The sequence below is a fragment of the Aspergillus thermomutatus genome, assembly GCF_002237265.1.
Source record: "Aspergillus thermomutatus strain HMR AF 39 chromosome Unknown NODE_96, whole genome shotgun sequence".
In the NCBI taxonomy this organism is placed as follows: Eukaryota; Fungi; Ascomycota; class Eurotiomycetes; order Eurotiales; family Aspergillaceae; genus Aspergillus; species Aspergillus thermomutatus.
The window spans coordinates 40,423-56,800 of NW_020798145.1; the positions used below are offsets into that span (position 1 = coordinate 40,423).

The 16,378-nt window shown below is 54.5% G+C and overlaps 8 protein-coding genes across 8 annotated transcripts; 2 read left to right on the plus strand and 6 right to left on the minus strand.

Moving 5' to 3' along the window:
* Positions 1 to 26: 26 nt before the first annotated feature.
* Positions 27 to 1,775, plus strand: CDV56_105020 (cytochrome P450; the record flags this gene model as incomplete). Its single annotated transcript, XM_026758639.1, has 5 exons — positions 27 to 98; positions 154 to 382; positions 434 to 516; positions 572 to 1,031; positions 1,090 to 1,775. The coding sequence occupies 5 exons, from the start codon at positions 27 to 29 to the stop codon at positions 1,773 to 1,775; spliced, it is 1,530 nt and encodes a 509-aa protein (XP_026614378.1).
* A 28-nt stretch (positions 1,776 to 1,803) lies between these two features.
* Positions 1,804 to 4,392, minus strand: CDV56_105144 (uncharacterized protein; the record flags this gene model as incomplete). The annotated part of the gene is made up of 8 exons (XM_026758763.1): positions 1,804 to 2,695; positions 2,750 to 2,909; positions 2,970 to 3,174; positions 3,339 to 3,406; positions 3,467 to 3,708; positions 3,772 to 3,855; positions 3,909 to 3,922; positions 3,979 to 4,392. 8 exons carry the CDS (start codon positions 4,390 to 4,392, stop codon positions 1,804 to 1,806), a joined length of 2,079 nt encoding a protein of 692 aa, XP_026614379.1.
* A 175-nt stretch (positions 4,393 to 4,567) lies between these two features.
* CDV56_105372 (glutathione S-transferase family protein) lies at positions 4,568 to 5,463 on the minus strand (the record flags this gene model as incomplete). The annotated part of the gene is made up of 3 exons (XM_026758991.1): positions 4,568 to 4,949; positions 5,003 to 5,328; positions 5,383 to 5,463. 3 exons carry the CDS (start codon positions 5,461 to 5,463, stop codon positions 4,568 to 4,570), a joined length of 789 nt encoding a protein of 262 aa, XP_026614380.1.
* Positions 5,464 to 5,676: 213 nt separating this feature from the next.
* On the minus strand, positions 5,677 to 7,332 carry CDV56_105460 (uncharacterized protein; the record flags this gene model as incomplete). Its single annotated transcript, XM_026759079.1, has 1 exon — positions 5,677 to 7,332. The coding sequence occupies one exon, from the start codon at positions 7,330 to 7,332 to the stop codon at positions 5,677 to 5,679; it is 1,656 nt and encodes a 551-aa protein (XP_026614381.1).
* Positions 7,333 to 7,766: 434 nt separating this feature from the next.
* On the minus strand, positions 7,767 to 9,079 carry CDV56_105615 (uncharacterized protein; the record flags this gene model as incomplete). Its single annotated transcript, XM_026759234.1, has 2 exons — positions 7,767 to 8,800; positions 8,857 to 9,079. 2 exons carry the CDS (start codon positions 9,077 to 9,079, stop codon positions 7,767 to 7,769), a joined length of 1,257 nt encoding a protein of 418 aa, XP_026614382.1.
* Positions 9,080 to 9,311: 232 nt separating this feature from the next.
* Positions 9,312 to 12,677, minus strand: CDV56_105733 (uncharacterized protein; the record flags this gene model as incomplete). The annotated part of the gene is made up of 8 exons (XM_026759352.1): positions 9,312 to 9,770; positions 9,826 to 10,238; positions 10,313 to 10,517; positions 10,574 to 10,791; positions 10,969 to 11,114; positions 11,177 to 12,223; positions 12,288 to 12,475; positions 12,522 to 12,677. 8 exons carry the CDS (start codon positions 12,675 to 12,677, stop codon positions 9,312 to 9,314), a joined length of 2,832 nt encoding a protein of 943 aa, XP_026614383.1.
* Positions 12,678 to 12,985: 308 nt separating this feature from the next.
* Positions 12,986 to 14,057, plus strand: CDV56_105989 (NAD(P)/FAD-dependent oxidoreductase; the record flags this gene model as incomplete). The annotated part of the gene is made up of 3 exons (XM_026759608.1): positions 12,986 to 13,395; positions 13,460 to 13,766; positions 13,818 to 14,057. 3 exons carry the CDS (start codon positions 12,986 to 12,988, stop codon positions 14,055 to 14,057), a joined length of 957 nt encoding a protein of 318 aa, XP_026614384.1.
* Positions 14,058 to 14,493: 436 nt separating this feature from the next.
* Positions 14,494 to 16,350, minus strand: CDV56_106096 (cytochrome P450; the record flags this gene model as incomplete). Its single annotated transcript, XM_026759715.1, has 7 exons — positions 14,494 to 14,695; positions 14,743 to 14,980; positions 15,033 to 15,635; positions 15,687 to 15,755; positions 15,811 to 15,898; positions 15,950 to 16,084; positions 16,135 to 16,350. The coding sequence occupies 7 exons, from the start codon at positions 16,348 to 16,350 to the stop codon at positions 14,494 to 14,496; spliced, it is 1,551 nt and encodes a 516-aa protein (XP_026614385.1).
* Between the last annotated feature and the right edge of the window lie 28 nt (positions 16,351 to 16,378).

The window sequence follows — 16,378 nt, forward strand, 5'->3', positions numbered from 1 at the left end:
AAGACTCTAGAGCATAAGCAAGCGCCATGTCGATTCCCTTTACATTTTGGAGCCTCAATGGCTTGATGGTTGCTGCCGGGAGTAGCCTCATCGCCGGAGTAAGTATATGGAAGCTCTTCATCCGTGTCAATTGGCGATTGATGGATTATCTAGATCGTTTTCTTCATCGGGAAATGCATCTACAACCTCTTCTTTCATCCCCTGGCGTCATATCCAGGTCCATGGCTCGGCCGCGCCACACGGTTGCATTATGTCTATCACCAGCTGGCTGGCGATCTTCCATACAAGACTCTGGACTGGCACAACACTTATGGCGAGGTGGTCCGCGTGGCTCCGGATGAGCTGTCTTACAATTCGAGTCGTGCCTATCACGATGTTCATGGTATGGCTTAACTTCCGGGGCCGAAAGCATGCAACTAACCCCTGGCTGCAGTATGGCGAGACAACGATCTGCGCAGCGGGTTGGAGAAAGACAAGACTTGGTATTCCCAATCGATCAATTCCGTGCCTGTCATTGTAGGTGTCCGTCCGTCCCGCTAATTCGAATTCGCCTGCTGAATGGCTCTGGCAGGTCACTGCAGAGAACAAAGATCATAGTCGATTGAGGGGAATCATGGTCCATGCCTTCTCCGACAGGGCGTTGGCCCGCCAGGAACCACTCATCAACTCCTATGTTGACCTTCTTATGCGCCGTCTTCGCGAGCTTCCCACCGACCAACCGATTGATATGGTGCCCTGGTTCACCAGTACGGCCATGGACGTGATCTTAGACCTGTCCTTTGGCAAGTCCGTCGGGTGCCTGGAGAACACGGTCAATGGAGAGCTGCACCCTTGGGTCCGGTTGATCAGCGGCCATGTCAAGCAGGGGTTGTATGTCCAAGCCTGGCGCCGTCTGCCTGCCTTGATATCACGAAACGCTCTTGTGAATCTGGTGTTGGCTCGCATTGGACGGGTCTGGATGGAACAGTTCCAGGTGACTACGCGAATGGCCCGCGAGCGTATCGCTGCTGGACCAGGAAGAGAGGATTTTGGTACGTCTTTATCACATATCAATCCAGACACATAATACTAATTCTGTTGTCATTCCAGTCACCCACCTCCTGCGCGAAAACTCCGAAAAAGACGGCATGACAATTCCCGAGCTGGAGATCGCCTCCTCCATCTTCATGACAGCCGGCAGCGACACAAACGCCACCCTCCTGTGTGGCTGTCTCTACTATGCGCTACGAGATCCCAAGATCTGGTCCCGGCTGACAGACGAGATTTGCGGTTCTGTCACACAAGAGTCCGAGATGACCTTCACCCGTCTCCAGAAGCTACCCTTCCTCAACGCCGTCATTGAAGAAGCTCTGCGCGTGTACGTCGTCGTCCCCACGACGTTCCCCCGGCGGACTCCCCCAAAGGGCGCCACGATCTGTGGCCGCTTCGTCCCCGGTGACTACGCCGTGGGTATGAATGGATATGCGGCCGCGCTGAGTGAGAAGAACTTTGCGCGCGCGAGCGAGTTCCATCCGGAGCGGTGGTTGGCGGAACCTGATCCCCGGTTTGCACGGGACGACAAGAAGGCGCATCAGCCGTTCTCTACTGGGCCGAGAAATTGCCTGGGGAAGAGCATGGCGCTGGCTGTGGCGAGGAGTGTAATTGCTCGCCTGGTGTGGAATTTTGACGTCCAGCTGGCACCGGAGAGTCGAGATTGGGCTGCTAATCAGGAGATCTATGTCATGTTTGTCAAGACACCGTTGATGTGTTGGTTGAAGGAGAGAAAGAGGCTATAGGAGAGTTCGAAGTAGACTACTATCATATCTAAGAGAAGAATGGCTTCACATCATCCTCGAGAGGCAGTTCGTCAGCCCGCGATGCAGCCTCGTCCTCCACTGCCCGTAAAACCCGCAGCACATTGCCCCCAACTACTCCAGCCAGCTCCTTCACGCCGACTCCCCGACGAAGCAGGAGGCCGATGAGATCCGGATACTTGCTGACATCCTCCAGCCCCCTGATCCCCGCCGGCATTCCATCAAAATCCGACCCCAGTCCGACATGCCGGTAGCCGATCAACTCGCCAATGTACTGGATATGGTCGGCGACATCCTCAATGGTAGCCTGATCCGGATCATCACACCGTGTGTAGGACGCGTAGAAGCTCACCATGACGACTCCATCGTTCCCTTTCACTTTCCAGAGTACGTCGTCCGGCACGTTCCGCGGATGAGGGCACAATGCATAGGCAGAAGAGTGCGAGAAGATGACGGGTGCGGTTGTCACGTCCAGGGCCGCGAGCATCGTCTCGTAGCTGACGTGCGCCAGATCCACAATCATTCCCAGGCGGTTCATCTCGCCGACGAGGGTGCGTCCTGCGTCGGACAGCCCGCCATGGAGTGGTCGGGCCGGGGTGGCGCTGTCGGCGAAGGCGTTGTGGCATTCGTGTGTCAGTGTGGCATAGCGTACGCCTAACCTGTGGTATAGACGGAGGATGCTGGCGCTGTTGGCGATCTGGTGGATGCCCTCGATGCCCATGACGCTGGCGATGCGAGTCGGCCGATTGCTGAATGTCTCCCACACGTCGGTGCTGGAGTGGACCAGTTCCAGCATATCGGGGTTGGCGCGGACTAGCCGATTGACCAGGTCAATTTGTTGCAGTGTGTCTCGTTGGATTTCGAAATAGGTCTCGTCAGAATACTCGTTGGCTGTCTTGGGGCTGCCCGTCTTGTTATCAGCCCTTTACTTGCTAAGGGAGGGGTATAAACTCTACCATTCCACATAAACACTCCAGAATTGGCCTCCCAGACGGCCCTGAGCAAGGCGGGGGAAATCAACCTGTCCGAAGAGTGGGCCGTCGTACGTGAAGTTTTCCTGATAGATGTGATTCTGGTAGAACGCTCGGATCCAGATCGGAAAGTCATTATGCCCGTCTACACTGGTTAGCAACCACTCCAAGGGTAAAGTAACACATCTCGCTGGGTTTACTTTACCTATCAAAGGAGCCTGACGAAGGACGTCTTCTACGCTTGGTGACTGCCGTAAGCAGGCTCCCTCTGTAAAGATGATTTTGAACCCAAAGACAAGAGCAAGTAAAACAGTTACAGCCAGCAATTTCATCCAACCGGGCCTCTGAGTCGACCGGAGAGTACGAATCTGTGGTTCATTCCAGGAGTTCTTTTCAGTATTCATGGCCAGCTATTGATAGTTGATGGACATGGTAAGTACTCGACATCACTATCTCACCCACTCAGTCTACATATAACTTCAGAGGCAGCGCCAGCGGACCGACCGGCCACCGAAACAGGTTACACATTTCGAGGTCCATCTGCCTTTTCATCAAACAAAGCAAAACACCGCACCTCGATGCTTTCGCGGGGCGGCGCATCCGCAGGCGTCTCTGGGTGCTTGAACGCTGCATGAGGGCACACTGTAACGACCGAATCAGCGCTCGATGCTGCTTTCTCCGGCCAGTCAGTCAGAGACGTACGCTTAGCTTCAACCCCCTCCTGGTTATCCCAGATCTTAATCATGGTCACCTCGTCCGTCCGCTGATGGTCCAAGTAGTACCACCGCTGCTCATCCGCGTGGCCGAACGTGACCGTCTGGCCGCGATAGTCGTCGGCTTTGTCGAGCAGATCCGTCGGATAGATCAGGTCTGGATCACAAGTGCGATAGTCCATGGTGGCGAGAGGCCAATCCTCGACGGGGCCGCGGAGAGGACGCCAGATACTGCCGGCGAGTTCGTATCAGGGCCGTGGTTCTATTCCTTGTCGCTTGTCACGGGAGACTTACTTGATCATTATCACCCGGTTCTTAAGGGCCTCCATATGATCGGGGACATTCTGCTGCAGTCGGCGGAGGGCGCCTTTGGTTGATCTATATCCACCTCAGTCAGGTTGCGCTCTACCAGTCCCCTTGTTTACACTCACTGGTCACAGTGCACCTTGGGGTCACAGTGTCAGTAACCCATCATTGGGAACAGGTAAGAGGCAAACCTACCATCGTTGCCGGCTGCTCCTTTCCTGTTGGATTCTCATACGTGCCCAATTCCGGACGCCGTTTGCGCGAGGTATGGTCGAAGATGATCACCCGGGAGGCACCGGTCTCTCTCTTGACGAGCTGCTCAATGTGCGAGTAGTACACCTTGCGGATCTTCTCTGCGTCGTTGTTGTCGCGGAGAAGCTGCAGTATCTCCGGCGTTGCGCCTTCCGGGTCGTCCCTGTAGGCGAATCCATGCTGGTCAAGGGTGAAGCTGTCCTTTGTCGGCCGTGCATCCGTGATGTGAACAGGACAATCAACCCATTTGAAGTTCATGTAGTCGTATCCAGGGGGTGCGTTGGTCCTGATGAAGGGTATTTCCTTATTCTGGGACCAGGGTTCGATGAACCGCATGATGGAGGTGTATGTTGCCATGGTTGGGAGATTGTGACTGAAGATACTTTTTCGTGCTGCTCAAGAGATAGACCATATTCGTGTTCACTACGCTTGCACTTATATGCTAAATACATACACTCATCGGTCCCCGTTACCTGTCCGGCTGCCGATTCCACTGGGTGGCACGATTCTCATCAGTCTCCTCCCAGCTCACCTATTCGGCAGACTTTAGCATAGCCGCCCGCTCCTGCGTCATATCATGCCCAAACGTCTTTGCTCTGGCCATAATCTCCTGGATAGCCGGGCGGGCGAGCATCCGCTCAGCCCACGCCTGAATATGCGGCCAGTCCTTAATATCCACGCCGAGGAACGTAAACATCCACGGCATGGCGAAGGGAAAGTAGGACAGGTCCGCCAGGGTCGGCCGATCCGGGAGGGCAATGTAGTTCTGTCCCTCCTTAGCAAGGCGCTTATTCAAAATGTCCCACTGCTTCAGCGTGTTTTCGTGCAGTTTCGCAATGGTCTTGGGCAGCTGGACGGGGTCCTTGCGAGTCGGATACCCGCGAAGGAAATAGAGCCAGTATTTGGCCGTGGGACTGTGCACCCTCAGCCACTCGTCATATCTGTTGTTGCTAGTGCGTATACTCACCCGATTCCCGCGGTCTGGTATGCCACCCAGGTGAAGACGGCGGCTCTCTCCGCGGCGGTACGTCCTTTCCATGCTCCCTCGGCATCGTATCGATCGGCCAGGTACTGCAGACAGGCGGTTCCCTCGAAGACATTGATCTGTTCGCCTGTTTCGGGATCCTGGTCCTTGAGCGCGGGGACCATTCGCTCCGGGTGGATTTTGTAGGCCCATTGGGAAGTGGTGTCGATGAGCGCGAGAACGTGCGGGATCTGGAGCTCTTTTGCTAGGATCAGGGGCTTGATATAGTTGATGTAGGAGGTTTCGTCCGCTGCAATTGGCCGGTCAGCCTTTTTATTTCATGTTTGATCGTATGTCCTGCCTTTGATGATGTAGAGGACGACACGGTCGTCGGCTGGGGCATCACCAATGACGACTTCGCCATTGTTCTGCTGGGATTGAGTGGTCATAGTTTCGATTGCCATGTCTGCTCTAGATGTGCTGAGTGGATTAACCTCTTATCGTGTGATGAGAGACAACTGACATCTCTATTGCGTTGCTTGGTCTAGATTAAGTATGAGGAAAGCCGGTCGCCTCGGTGACCGACTATTGCTCGGCTCCAGACAACAGCATGGCTTACTTTTGTGTATTGGAGCGGAGTGAGAGTGGTGGCTACAGGACTAACACTGGAGTATACATCATGATTCTGCATCGACAGCCTTCTCTGCGTCCCGTTCCGGACTCGTCTCTGGCGTGTCCTGACTGCTCTTAGGAGGCCGCTGCAGAGCTACCAGCACCAGTCCTAACAGTGCAAACGCCATTGCTCCCCACCACGTCGCACGAAGCCCAGTTTCATATAGAGCGATTACTTGGTTCTTGGTCTCTCCCTGGAATGATTGCACAAACGACTTGCTAGCCCTGACATACGCTCCTCCGTCCTGCAGCATCCCGCGCTCCGCCACCGGCACGCCATCCAGGTTGTTGTTCACTGTCTGGTCGAAAATGATAGACGGGATGGTCATTCCCCAGACGAGCGCAAAGCTACGGATGAAATTAAAGAGTGCAGTCACGGCGGTCAGATCCGCCGGGTCAAACAGCGCCTGCAGGCCGGGCAACAGCGTCGCGAGCAGCAGTCCATTCCCTGCGGCGACGACAATCTGGAGCACAGCGTGGACGGCCGTCGACGAAGAGGCCGAGAGCGTGGTGAACACACCGAGGCCGACAGCCATGAGGGCAAAGGCGAGCACGTTGATGAGGATTGCCAGCGGACCGCGGAGCATGGACATCACTATACCGCCGACGATGGAGAAGACTACCATGCCGACGATCGTGGGCATGAGGTCGAATCCTGCTCGCTGTGGAGATAGTTCCAGGACGGCCTGAAAGTAGACGGTGAGGAAGTAGTTGACCCACATGATGAGCATGCTCTGGATGAAATTCTGTGCTTGCAGGGAGACCGCCGAGAGCTTGCGCAGCAGTCGGAGGGGGATGAGTGGATGGGCACAGTAGTAATGCTCATACACCGCGAATGCCACAAACCCGCAGAATCCAATCACCAGCGGGGCGATAATTCGACCCGAGTCCCAGGGGTACATCTTGCCCCCCATCGTCAGGGGCAGGAGGATGGCGATACTGGCGGCAGGGAGCAGGAAATTACCCAGCCAGTCGAATCGGCGCGCAGTGGCTCGCAGGGAGGTCACTGCATCTCGCTGTTCTGCTGTCCGTCGTGCAAGCATGGGGAACAAGCAGACAATGGAGGCACCCGCAAGGGGCAGATTCATCCAGAAGATCCAGCGCCAGGTACTGTGGTCGACGATCACTCCGCCAAAGACTGGACCGAACAGTAGGCCCAGGCACGAGGTGGCCATCACCATGCCCAGCATCTTCGGCCGCTGTGGCAGCGGTACGATATCGCTAATGACCAGCTCGGCCACCAGGGGGATAGCACCGCCTCCGATTCCTTGTATCAATCGTCCGACCAGAATTGTCGCCAGGGAGTGCGCGGCCCCGGCGACGGCGCTCCCGACAGCGAAGAAGACGATGCTGCCCAGCATGATCGGTTTGCGACCAAATACCTCGGCCAGCCAGCCCACGAGCGGTTGGAAGATGGTCGATGCCAATGTGTAGCTGTTTGTGACCCAGGCGTATTCTGTGGTATCGAGCGAGCGGGAGATGCTGGGCAAGGCTGTGACGACGATACTCCCTTCCATGGTCACAGCGAAGCCGCTGAGGCAGAGAGTCATAAAAAGCACCCAGTATCGCCATCCGATGGGCTCGGGGGCAGTAGCTGTTGAGCCGCTTTCGACGGGTGAGGAAAGCCCATGCTTCTCATCATTCGATGCGTGGTCCTCCATGATGCAGTCTCAGGTTCGTTGAGGCTGCCAGACAGAATAACGACAGGATGCAAGACAGTAGAATTTCATTTCAGAAGAACGAAAACCGGCTGAATAGTGTCACGAGTCGAGGGTGGGAAAAAAGTGCGCTTGAAAGTTCTCCGATATTGACAGGGATCGGTGGCCGATCCCTGTCGATGATCTGCACCAAGAGGTCACTGCCCGACCATATGCAAGAAGACTAAGACTAAGGTATGTTGTTCTATCTGTTCATCTGTCATTGGCTACTAGTCGGAGAGCTATGTCCGTTCATTTGGCTACTCAGTCGTGAGTTGGTTGCTGTCATGTACTCTCGTCAAGCCATTCTCGAAACACATGCTCAACATATTCTACCATCCAAACCAGCACATAATTCGTAGACATGAAATAAGCCATCTAGGCCTAAGCGTCAGGGATCAATCTCCGTTCAGCTGAACATCGTCCGGCCGCATGTCAATAGCGCAGGGCCACGCATTCCGCAAGGGATAGATGCCCTCGATCCTCCAGCCACTCTGCCTAGCCAAATGCCTCCATGCAGCTTCTGTCCGTTCCAGCCCGTTGGCAGCGATCATCATGTTCAGATCGGCATACCGCGACAGGCGTGAAGAGCGCCCATCCGCCCTAATGCTGTCCATAACAATGAGCCGACTGGTCTCCCCGGGGATGATGGCTTTCCGAATATTGCGCAAGATAGCCAGGGCCTCTGGGTCTCTCCAGTCATGGAGGGTCCACTTCATTGTGTACACTCGAGACGAGGGGATGGTCTTGAAAAAGTCCCCTCCGGTGAGATTTGCCCGGGGTACTCGGTCACCCAGATCGGCGAACTGCCCGTCTGGGGTATGGAAGAACGGGGTGGTGTGTTCGATGACATGCGGCAGGTCGTAGATGCCGCCCTTCATCGTCGGATGGGCTCGCAGGAGCAGCGCGATCAGAGCGCCGCCGCCCCCGGCGATATCGATGACGGTTTCCTTGGCCACCTCTGCCCATGGATAGTCGGCCAGAATACCGGGTGCTTGAGCAGTGGCGCCAGCACCCAGCGTGCGATGCAGCTGAGGCACCCAGCCCTGCTCGTTGAAGTAGGTGAACATATCCTTGTCGGTGTCGTAGTTGATCTGTGCTGGCGAGCGTGTGGCGTCCTTGCGTACGGATTGCGGGATTCCTCGGGCCATGTCGTAGAACTGGTTGCCGTATAGGTCCACCCAGTTATGCCATTGCATCCAGTGATCGCGCAGCAGGAGCGTGGAAGTGTGGTTGTTGGCGTATGTCATTGTAACATGGTCACGCTCGAAGATGCCGTTGTTCTGCAAAACATTCATGATCTGTTCCAGCCGATCTGCGCGCGCACCGCTCTCCTCGGCGAGCTTGTCTACTGTCAATGGGCCCTTGTCGCGGAGGATATCAGCGATCTTGAGCTCGACGGCTGTGCAGAGGCATTTTGTGCTCGTGTACCCTCATGTTGGATTCCAGTCAGTCGGTTGCTCTGTCAGCATGTTGGCTCTAGCTTACCGAGGAAATGGTCAGCGAGTACAAGTGGACCAGGCTCGAGCATCTGCTCAATCGAGTGTAACAGATCAATGGTCCTGGCCGACAGAATGGTCAGCTCCTTGTCAGGGAGCACCCCACGTTCCCGGTTATGCAACCGTGAATGCAGCTCGTCACGGAGCTTGCCCCGGAGGAGGTCGCGGACAGAGTCCAGATGGCCATTCAGGCTTTCCAGGACATATTCCATGGTGCAGGTCGGTTGAGTAATACAGGTGCGAGTCTTGCAAGCATATCGGGGAAGTCTTGGTACACCTACAGCTTTAAATATACCTCTACAGCTGCGCGCAAGGGTTAAGCAGCCCTCGGGGGCCGATCCCTTCTTCGATGAACATACTCGATGCCCGATTATACCTACGCGGAAAAATGCTGTAATTGGAGATCAGATTCTTAAGATCGGGCTCGATACAATGCGGTCCGCTCTACTCGATCGATGGAGGCCGCACATCCAGGGCTAGGGACAGCCGATTCAGACCCTCGAGCAGTACTTCTGGCCTGACTGCAAATGTAATCCGCACCCATCCCTTCTCCGATTCAATCCCATGGTAGGCCTGTCCTGCGCTTACCAGCACACCTGCCGCTTTGCACCGTAGAACCAGCTCCTTCTCCTCGTCCCAGCTCGTAACCGCCTTGCCCAACCGAGCAAAAACAAAGATCCCCGCATTGGCCGGGATGTACTCGAATCCGTTCTCTTCTATCCATCTAGTGAGTGTGGAGTAGGCGAGTGACAACCTCTCCCTGTTGAGTCTCATCAACTGGGGTGTAAGAGGCGAGCACAGCAGATTCCTGGTGAAAATGGCTGCGAGTGAGGAAGTCTGCGTGTTGGACGCCAGCGAGACTCCAACAATAACCTTGGGGTTATGTTGAGACACAGTGCATCCCTGCGGCATTCAATTAGAGTCGGCTGTGTCAGGCATATCGAGGAGAAGAGCGTACCAGTCGAATTCCACTAGACCCAAAATCCTTGCTTATGCTCCAGATAACGTGTACACGATGCGGGGCACAGTCCACTGAGGCTGGATTCAGGGATAACGCCGACACGAAGGGAGGAAGACCCTTTGAGTCGGCAGAGTCGAATATGCTCAGGGCGTATACTTCGTCCGATATCAGGTGGAGATCATGTCTCTCGCAGAACAGCAGGCACGCCTCGATAACCTCGCGAGGATAGCATTGGGCGAATGGGTTGTGAGGGTTTGTCAGGACGAGAGCTTTGACTGGTGAAGTAGCATTTTTGATAGCCTCTTCCAACGCAGCCACTAAATCCAAAGAGAGGGTTCTTTCAAAGCTGCTGCAGTTCACCGGTATTGGCGTGACCGATGCTCGGACGCGGAATTGAAAGTCGAATCCGTCTGGAAGTACACGGATGTTGCATTAGTACGACTTCAGAGGCACATCGACAACTTTCTACAGTGTAGTAACTTACTCCAATAGGGTGCTGGAACAAGGACGGCATCTCCCGGGTCGCAGATCGTATAAAGCAATGCATCTAGACAGCTGGCTGCACCCGGAGCCGTGGCAATATGTGCGGTTTGCACTGGCTCATGTGGGTCAAAATGCTCGTTCAGGAAGCTTGCCAGGCCTTCGATCATGCTGGGATCTCCAGAGAACCCATTGGGATAGGACAGATGCTGCGGCAGGATGATATCAGCTTTGATTGCTAGACTGGTGTTGGGACACTTCTCACGTTGGAGGTGAGGTCCTCCTGGATACTACTCTTGCAGAGATCGATTAATTCGTCGCGAATGAGCCAGTTTTCAGCAGTCGACAGGTCAATATTGGGATTATCGGCGCGGGTTCTCTCAGCTACGGCGTCCTTGATCTTGGGCATGATAGCCTCGACCACCGCATGAGAGCGAACCGAGATTCCATTGTTCTGCGGCCCGGTCATTATGTAGATAGATACTTAGGAGCAGTCATTCACGTTCCAATCAAGGAGATGTCATCTGGACCGAATAGAGCACGTCAAATTCAGATATACTATATAGAGCATCTCGGACCCCGCTACGCTCGGTGACCCCCGGCGACAATACCCAGACATCGCATCCCGAGAGAATCAGTCTTTCTGGCCGCGTGTTACACAGCAAAGGTAGAAGTCTGGATGGGTAATCCAAGACTCTTCATCTCGATTCCAATCGCCCTCGTCCAGTAACGACAGGTTATACTCTTGGAGAAGATATACCAACGTAGCCCGAATAACGGCATCCGCCGCATACTTGCCCATACACCTAGAAGACGGACAGACCAATCAGCAACGCCAAAAAGAGGTCATGCAGATGGATAAACGTACTGTCGTGGCCCAAAGCCAAATCTCCAGAACGAATACCTCAGCTCCACATTCTTACGGTCAAGGAACCGGTCCGGACGGTAGGTCTCGTTGTCTGGAGCCCAGTAGGGACTGCGAAGATTGAGGGCATAAGCATCAACAACAAAATTCGTCTCGGCTGGGATACGGAATCCCCCGACTACGCGCTCTGTCGGCGCGGATTGGGGAACCGAGAATGCCGCGAGCGGCTTCAGACGGCTGGACTCGAGAATGCATGCCTGTAGGTAGGTCGACTGGCTTTGGAGATACTTGTTCAAGCTCCCCGATCCTGTCGCCTCGTGGATTTCCTCTCGGAGTTTCCTCTGGCAGTCCGGGTACGCGGCCAAAAAGACTAGATTCCACGAGAGGCCGCCAGTGGTCACATCCAGGTTGGCAAAGAGGGCCTCGTCCAGCGTTTGCAGGAGCTGATCTTCACTAATCTCCCTTCGATCGACGGCATCGTACATCTTCGCGATTGGCGCAGGTTTTTCTCCCCTCCGTGCCTGGGCCACTACTTCACGGTTGAATCGTCGCCAGCGGGTCTGGAATTCCTTCAACTCCCGATTCGCCTGTGTAGGCAGGTACCGAGACCAGCTGAACCGCGCAAGTCCACCGCGAATTGCATGCTTCATGAGATTCTCCCGCAGAGGAGCGAGCCGCTTCAGCTCCTGGACCAGGTGCCGTGGCAGCCGTCCGTAGAACAACTCGCAGACCACCCAGAAAGGCAGCATCTTCAGGTCATGCGCCGGATGAATCAGTCCTCGGGCGAGGGATCCAGTCTCGGCAAGCTCTGGCTCCTGAAAGTAGGAACGCACGATCTCTTGGATCCGGTCGGTCTGGGCCACGCACGCCGGGTACAGGAAGGGAGGTTGGGTGACTGCTCGAACCGACTGCCACTGTGGTGGGCTGATCAGGCCCACGCATTTCCCTAATAGCTCGCCCAGTAGATATCCAGAATTGTTGTTCAATGCTTTGGTGTGTTGGTCAGAATCGAAAAAGACCGGTTGGAGGTGCTCCGGGCGTGTGAGCACGCTTTGCATCAGATCTCAGTTCTCTTTCTTCCTTTTCTTTTACCTGCGTGTGTGCAGAGACTTACACCTCGGGCTTCGTTCCACTCCAGATCCGGTAGATGCTTCCGAAACGCTTCTCCCAGCGCGGACTATTTTCAATGCCTTGTAGGAATTTGGCCGTGTCTCCTTGCCCATTGGGCCAGCGGTATGGACAAGAGGGCAAGTTTTTTGTGCCGTCTGCGCTTTTGATGGGATAGCGCCATGATAAGTAGACCTGTGATCCATTAACATCTGTTGCCCTTCCCTCCGGAGGAACTAACATTGATCGGTGCGGAAAGCACGTTGAGTAAAGGCTGTGGGAGGATCCCAGGGTAGGCCGCCTCCAGCACAGCAATACCCAAGAAGAAGCCTAGAAAGGGTCCGACAACGGCCAGACCCAAAGGATGGCCCAGAATCTGAAAAATCATGATGCCCATCTGGATGATTCCAGTACAGTGGTGGTAGCTCGTCTACAAAAGTAGTTTCGGGTTCCTCATCAAGGAGCCCTGGGAGAGCATTCCCTTTGCCGGCTCATCGATGGGACCGAAACCGTCTCCACGAAGCTAGGAGAGGCGCCGAGTAGCCCCTCGGCCTCCGAAGGGGCTTTTATACTCTGAGGTCTACCTGTATATATTGCTACATACATGGTGACAGCTCGGTCACTGTGGGGCCATGTAAAAGACAATTCCTCTTCTAACCAATTGTACAATTCACAGTCAGTTATCCGCTACCAGCCTCTCTGCCAATGCGCAAGCCAATTATGGAAAAGCTCTTCGACGTCCTCATCGTCGGCGGCGGCCCTGCAGGCCTGTCTACCGCATTAGGTCTCGCGCGCCAACTACACACGGCCGTGATCTTCGACTCCAACAAGTACCGGAACGATGCCACAAGCCGGATGCACAATGTGACCACGTGGGACCATCAGTCTCCCGCTGACTTCCGCGCCGTGGCCAGGAGAGAACTGCTGAACCGCTATAACACCATCCAGATCCAGAACACGGAGATCAAGGAGGTCCGTCAGACCGGTAACGGCACCTTTGAGGCGATTGATGCCGCGGGCCAGGTCTGGGAGGGACGCAAGTTGGTGCTCGCCGTCGGTGTCCGGGATATTCCTCCTGATATTGACGGGTATGCTGCGGCTTGGGGGCGTGAAATGTAAGTCTCGCCAACTAGATGGTGTGTTATTCTCTGGTGGAGATGTGTATTAACCTTGCCATAGATTCCACTGCCTTTTCTGCCATGGCTGGGAGGAACGTGGACAGGAATCAGTCGGTGTGCTCGCCGTTGGCGACTGTGCTGACATGGGCCCGGCCATGCACCTTGCTCGGATGGCACGACGGCTGTCGGAGAGGGTTACGGTGTACACGGATGGCGCCGTAGAACTGTCTCAGACGCTTGAAGAGCCCTTGAAGCGCGAGGGGTTTGAGCTCGTCACGACACCGATTGCCAAGATCAACATGGAGTCGGAGGACGAGGGAGTCACCGTCGGTCTGAATGACGGAAGTACTCGCAAGGAGGGATTCCTGGTATGTCCTTTCGTCCTATCTTGAAATGATAGACCACTTATCAGTCTAAAGGTCCACAAGCCCAAATCGGAAGTGAACGGCCCGTTTGCTCAACAGCTCTCTCTCCAGCTCACGCAGGGCGGAGATATCTCGGTCAAGCCTCCTTTCTACGAGACGACTAGTGTGCCAGGTGTCTTTGCTGTAGGGGACTGTGGGTCAGTAGGGAAGGCTGTTGCGCAGGCCACGTCCACCGGCTTGTGGTGTGCGTCAGGTTTGGTGGCTCAACTGCAGGCGCCTGTCGCCAAAGTATGACTTTGATCTGTCGGGGCACAGGTTGTTCAATTAGTTATTCTATCTTCTCTAGCATTTGAAGCTATAGCATCTACGGCATATAATTTGTACCGTCTCTCCTAGACTTCCAAGTTAGCCAACATAAACTACATACATCCAGATAATACAGCAATAACGGAAATCTAGGAAACGAGCATTTCTCGGACACCGAGGGCCATCTTAGCAATAGCGTTATAGCTCTATAGACTTACACCAAGGCCTAGTAATTACTGCTACATCTGTCTACGATATGTTCTCGCCATAAATCTGACTTGCTTGTCCGTTCAAAGGGCACAGTGTAAGCCCACCGTAATTCATGGTCAGTTTTTGGAGTGCATGAAAACAATATTCCTATTTTCTCTAGCTCGGATACAATATAACCTGTCAATGCGCTATCTGAGTTGTTCCTAACTGTAACTCAAGCTTCTGATCTCCGTTTGATGCGAATCTTCTGTTCAGGATTCGGCACCAGCTGACCCTCAATGCACAGACTGGGAGGTCTCTCCGTGACATTCCCTTCCCATTCGACCAGGTAGTCTAGCATGAGACGGCAAAATACCAGCTTCACTTTGCGAACAGCGTAGAAGCGGCCCACGCAGGCATGCTTTCCGTAGCCAAATCTACCAAAGGTCAGCGAGAATCTCCGAGAGGGCAGGACAAGACTTACGCAAGATTCGTCTTGGTCACTGTTGCCGAATTGTACAGTTGCTCGCGCGAATCAGAGGAGGGGTCCTTCTGACTTGCCAGGCGTGCAAATCTGAACCCGTCAAACTCATATGGGTTGTCGAAGTTGGCGTTGTCGCACATGATGGCACGCGAGGGAAAGGCAATCCGCGCGCCGACGGGCAATGTGGTTCCGTCGTGGAACTGGAAGGGCTTTCCCATGACGGTTCGTGCGGCCGTGACTAGATTCCTAGTTTAGTTTGGTTTCCAGCTTGTCTTAATGAATGTACGTACCCGCGCCATTCGGATACAGGCGGTTCGTCTCTCGCAGGAAGCTGTCGACGAGAGGGATGTTGTTCAGCATCTTGTCAGTCCAGCCATGCTCGGCAATGGCGCTGCGGATCTCCTCCCTCATCGGCTCCAGGTATTCCGGGTATGTGAGAACCTGATAGACCATCTGTGTCAGCAGCCCTCCTGGTGCGCCGCTGCCGGCCCAGAGATTCTGGAGGATCTGGTGGGCCAGTCGCTCCGGTGTCTTTTCCTTGTCCGATGGTCCTGCCAGCTCAATCGTGAATTGCACCATGTCGAATGGCCTGGGCCCGGTGGGATCGCGCTTCATCTCCTCCAGGCGCTTTTCGATCACGGGGATCAAGAGCTGCATTAACTTGTTCAAGGTCCTGCGGTGACCGAACGAGCCGATCCAAGAGACCATCTTGCGGAAAGGTCCCAGCGAGAGAGTCGACAGCATGACCCCGTTCATGAACACTGACTCTGAGAACTTCATGGACAGCCTGATATACTCTGGATCACGACAGATTTCCTCCCCGATCAGGATCCGGCTGGTCACGCGGTGCATCAATGTTGAACAAATCTGAAGGGCATTGTACGTTTTCCAATCTAGCCATTGCGTCAGGACGAAGATTTGGCCAGGAATCACGGATCACGAACTCTTTGCATCTCCCAGCTCTGCAGAGAATGTGTGGTCGCATTCGTTGACCAGATACGACATCGCCTTTGCTATTCATCAGTCAGAGGATGCCTGTTTGACCGAGTGAGGAGGGTAGCCACAAACGTAAATTGGGATTCAGCCGTCTTTTGACCGCATCGATCATTATGTTGGTGCTGTACAGGTCCCCAACCGACGCTTGAAGATGGAAAGCCTAGAAAGTCTTAGTTTCGAGACATTGCAAGAGGATCAGGCTCTCAAATACATCGCTCAGACTCTGGAAGAAACTCAGGCTATCGAAATCCGCCTTGCGAAGGTCGTCCAGATACTTGGCCGGCATGAAAAGGCAGTCTTGCCCCCACCAGTTGATGACAAACGGCTTTTCAAGGGCTTTGTTGACCTGTGAGTGTCAGTATCTTGCTGACGTGACAAGGAAGAGACTGTATCTACCTGGAGGTAGCCCTGCTCGACAAGTTCATCAATGTACCATCGTATCGACTTCTGCCCCGACAACAGGGATAGCATGCGAGACTTTCCCAGCCGATGTGCTTTATATATCTGCTCTGGAGAAAAGAGTAGGGACAGGAAGAGGAATGTCAGGAAACTCGCGGCTATGGGGACATATGCGGGTACTCTCTCGAAGACGGTTGAGGTAAAGACTGCCATGGTGTTCTGCCGGTATCACGACGTGTGT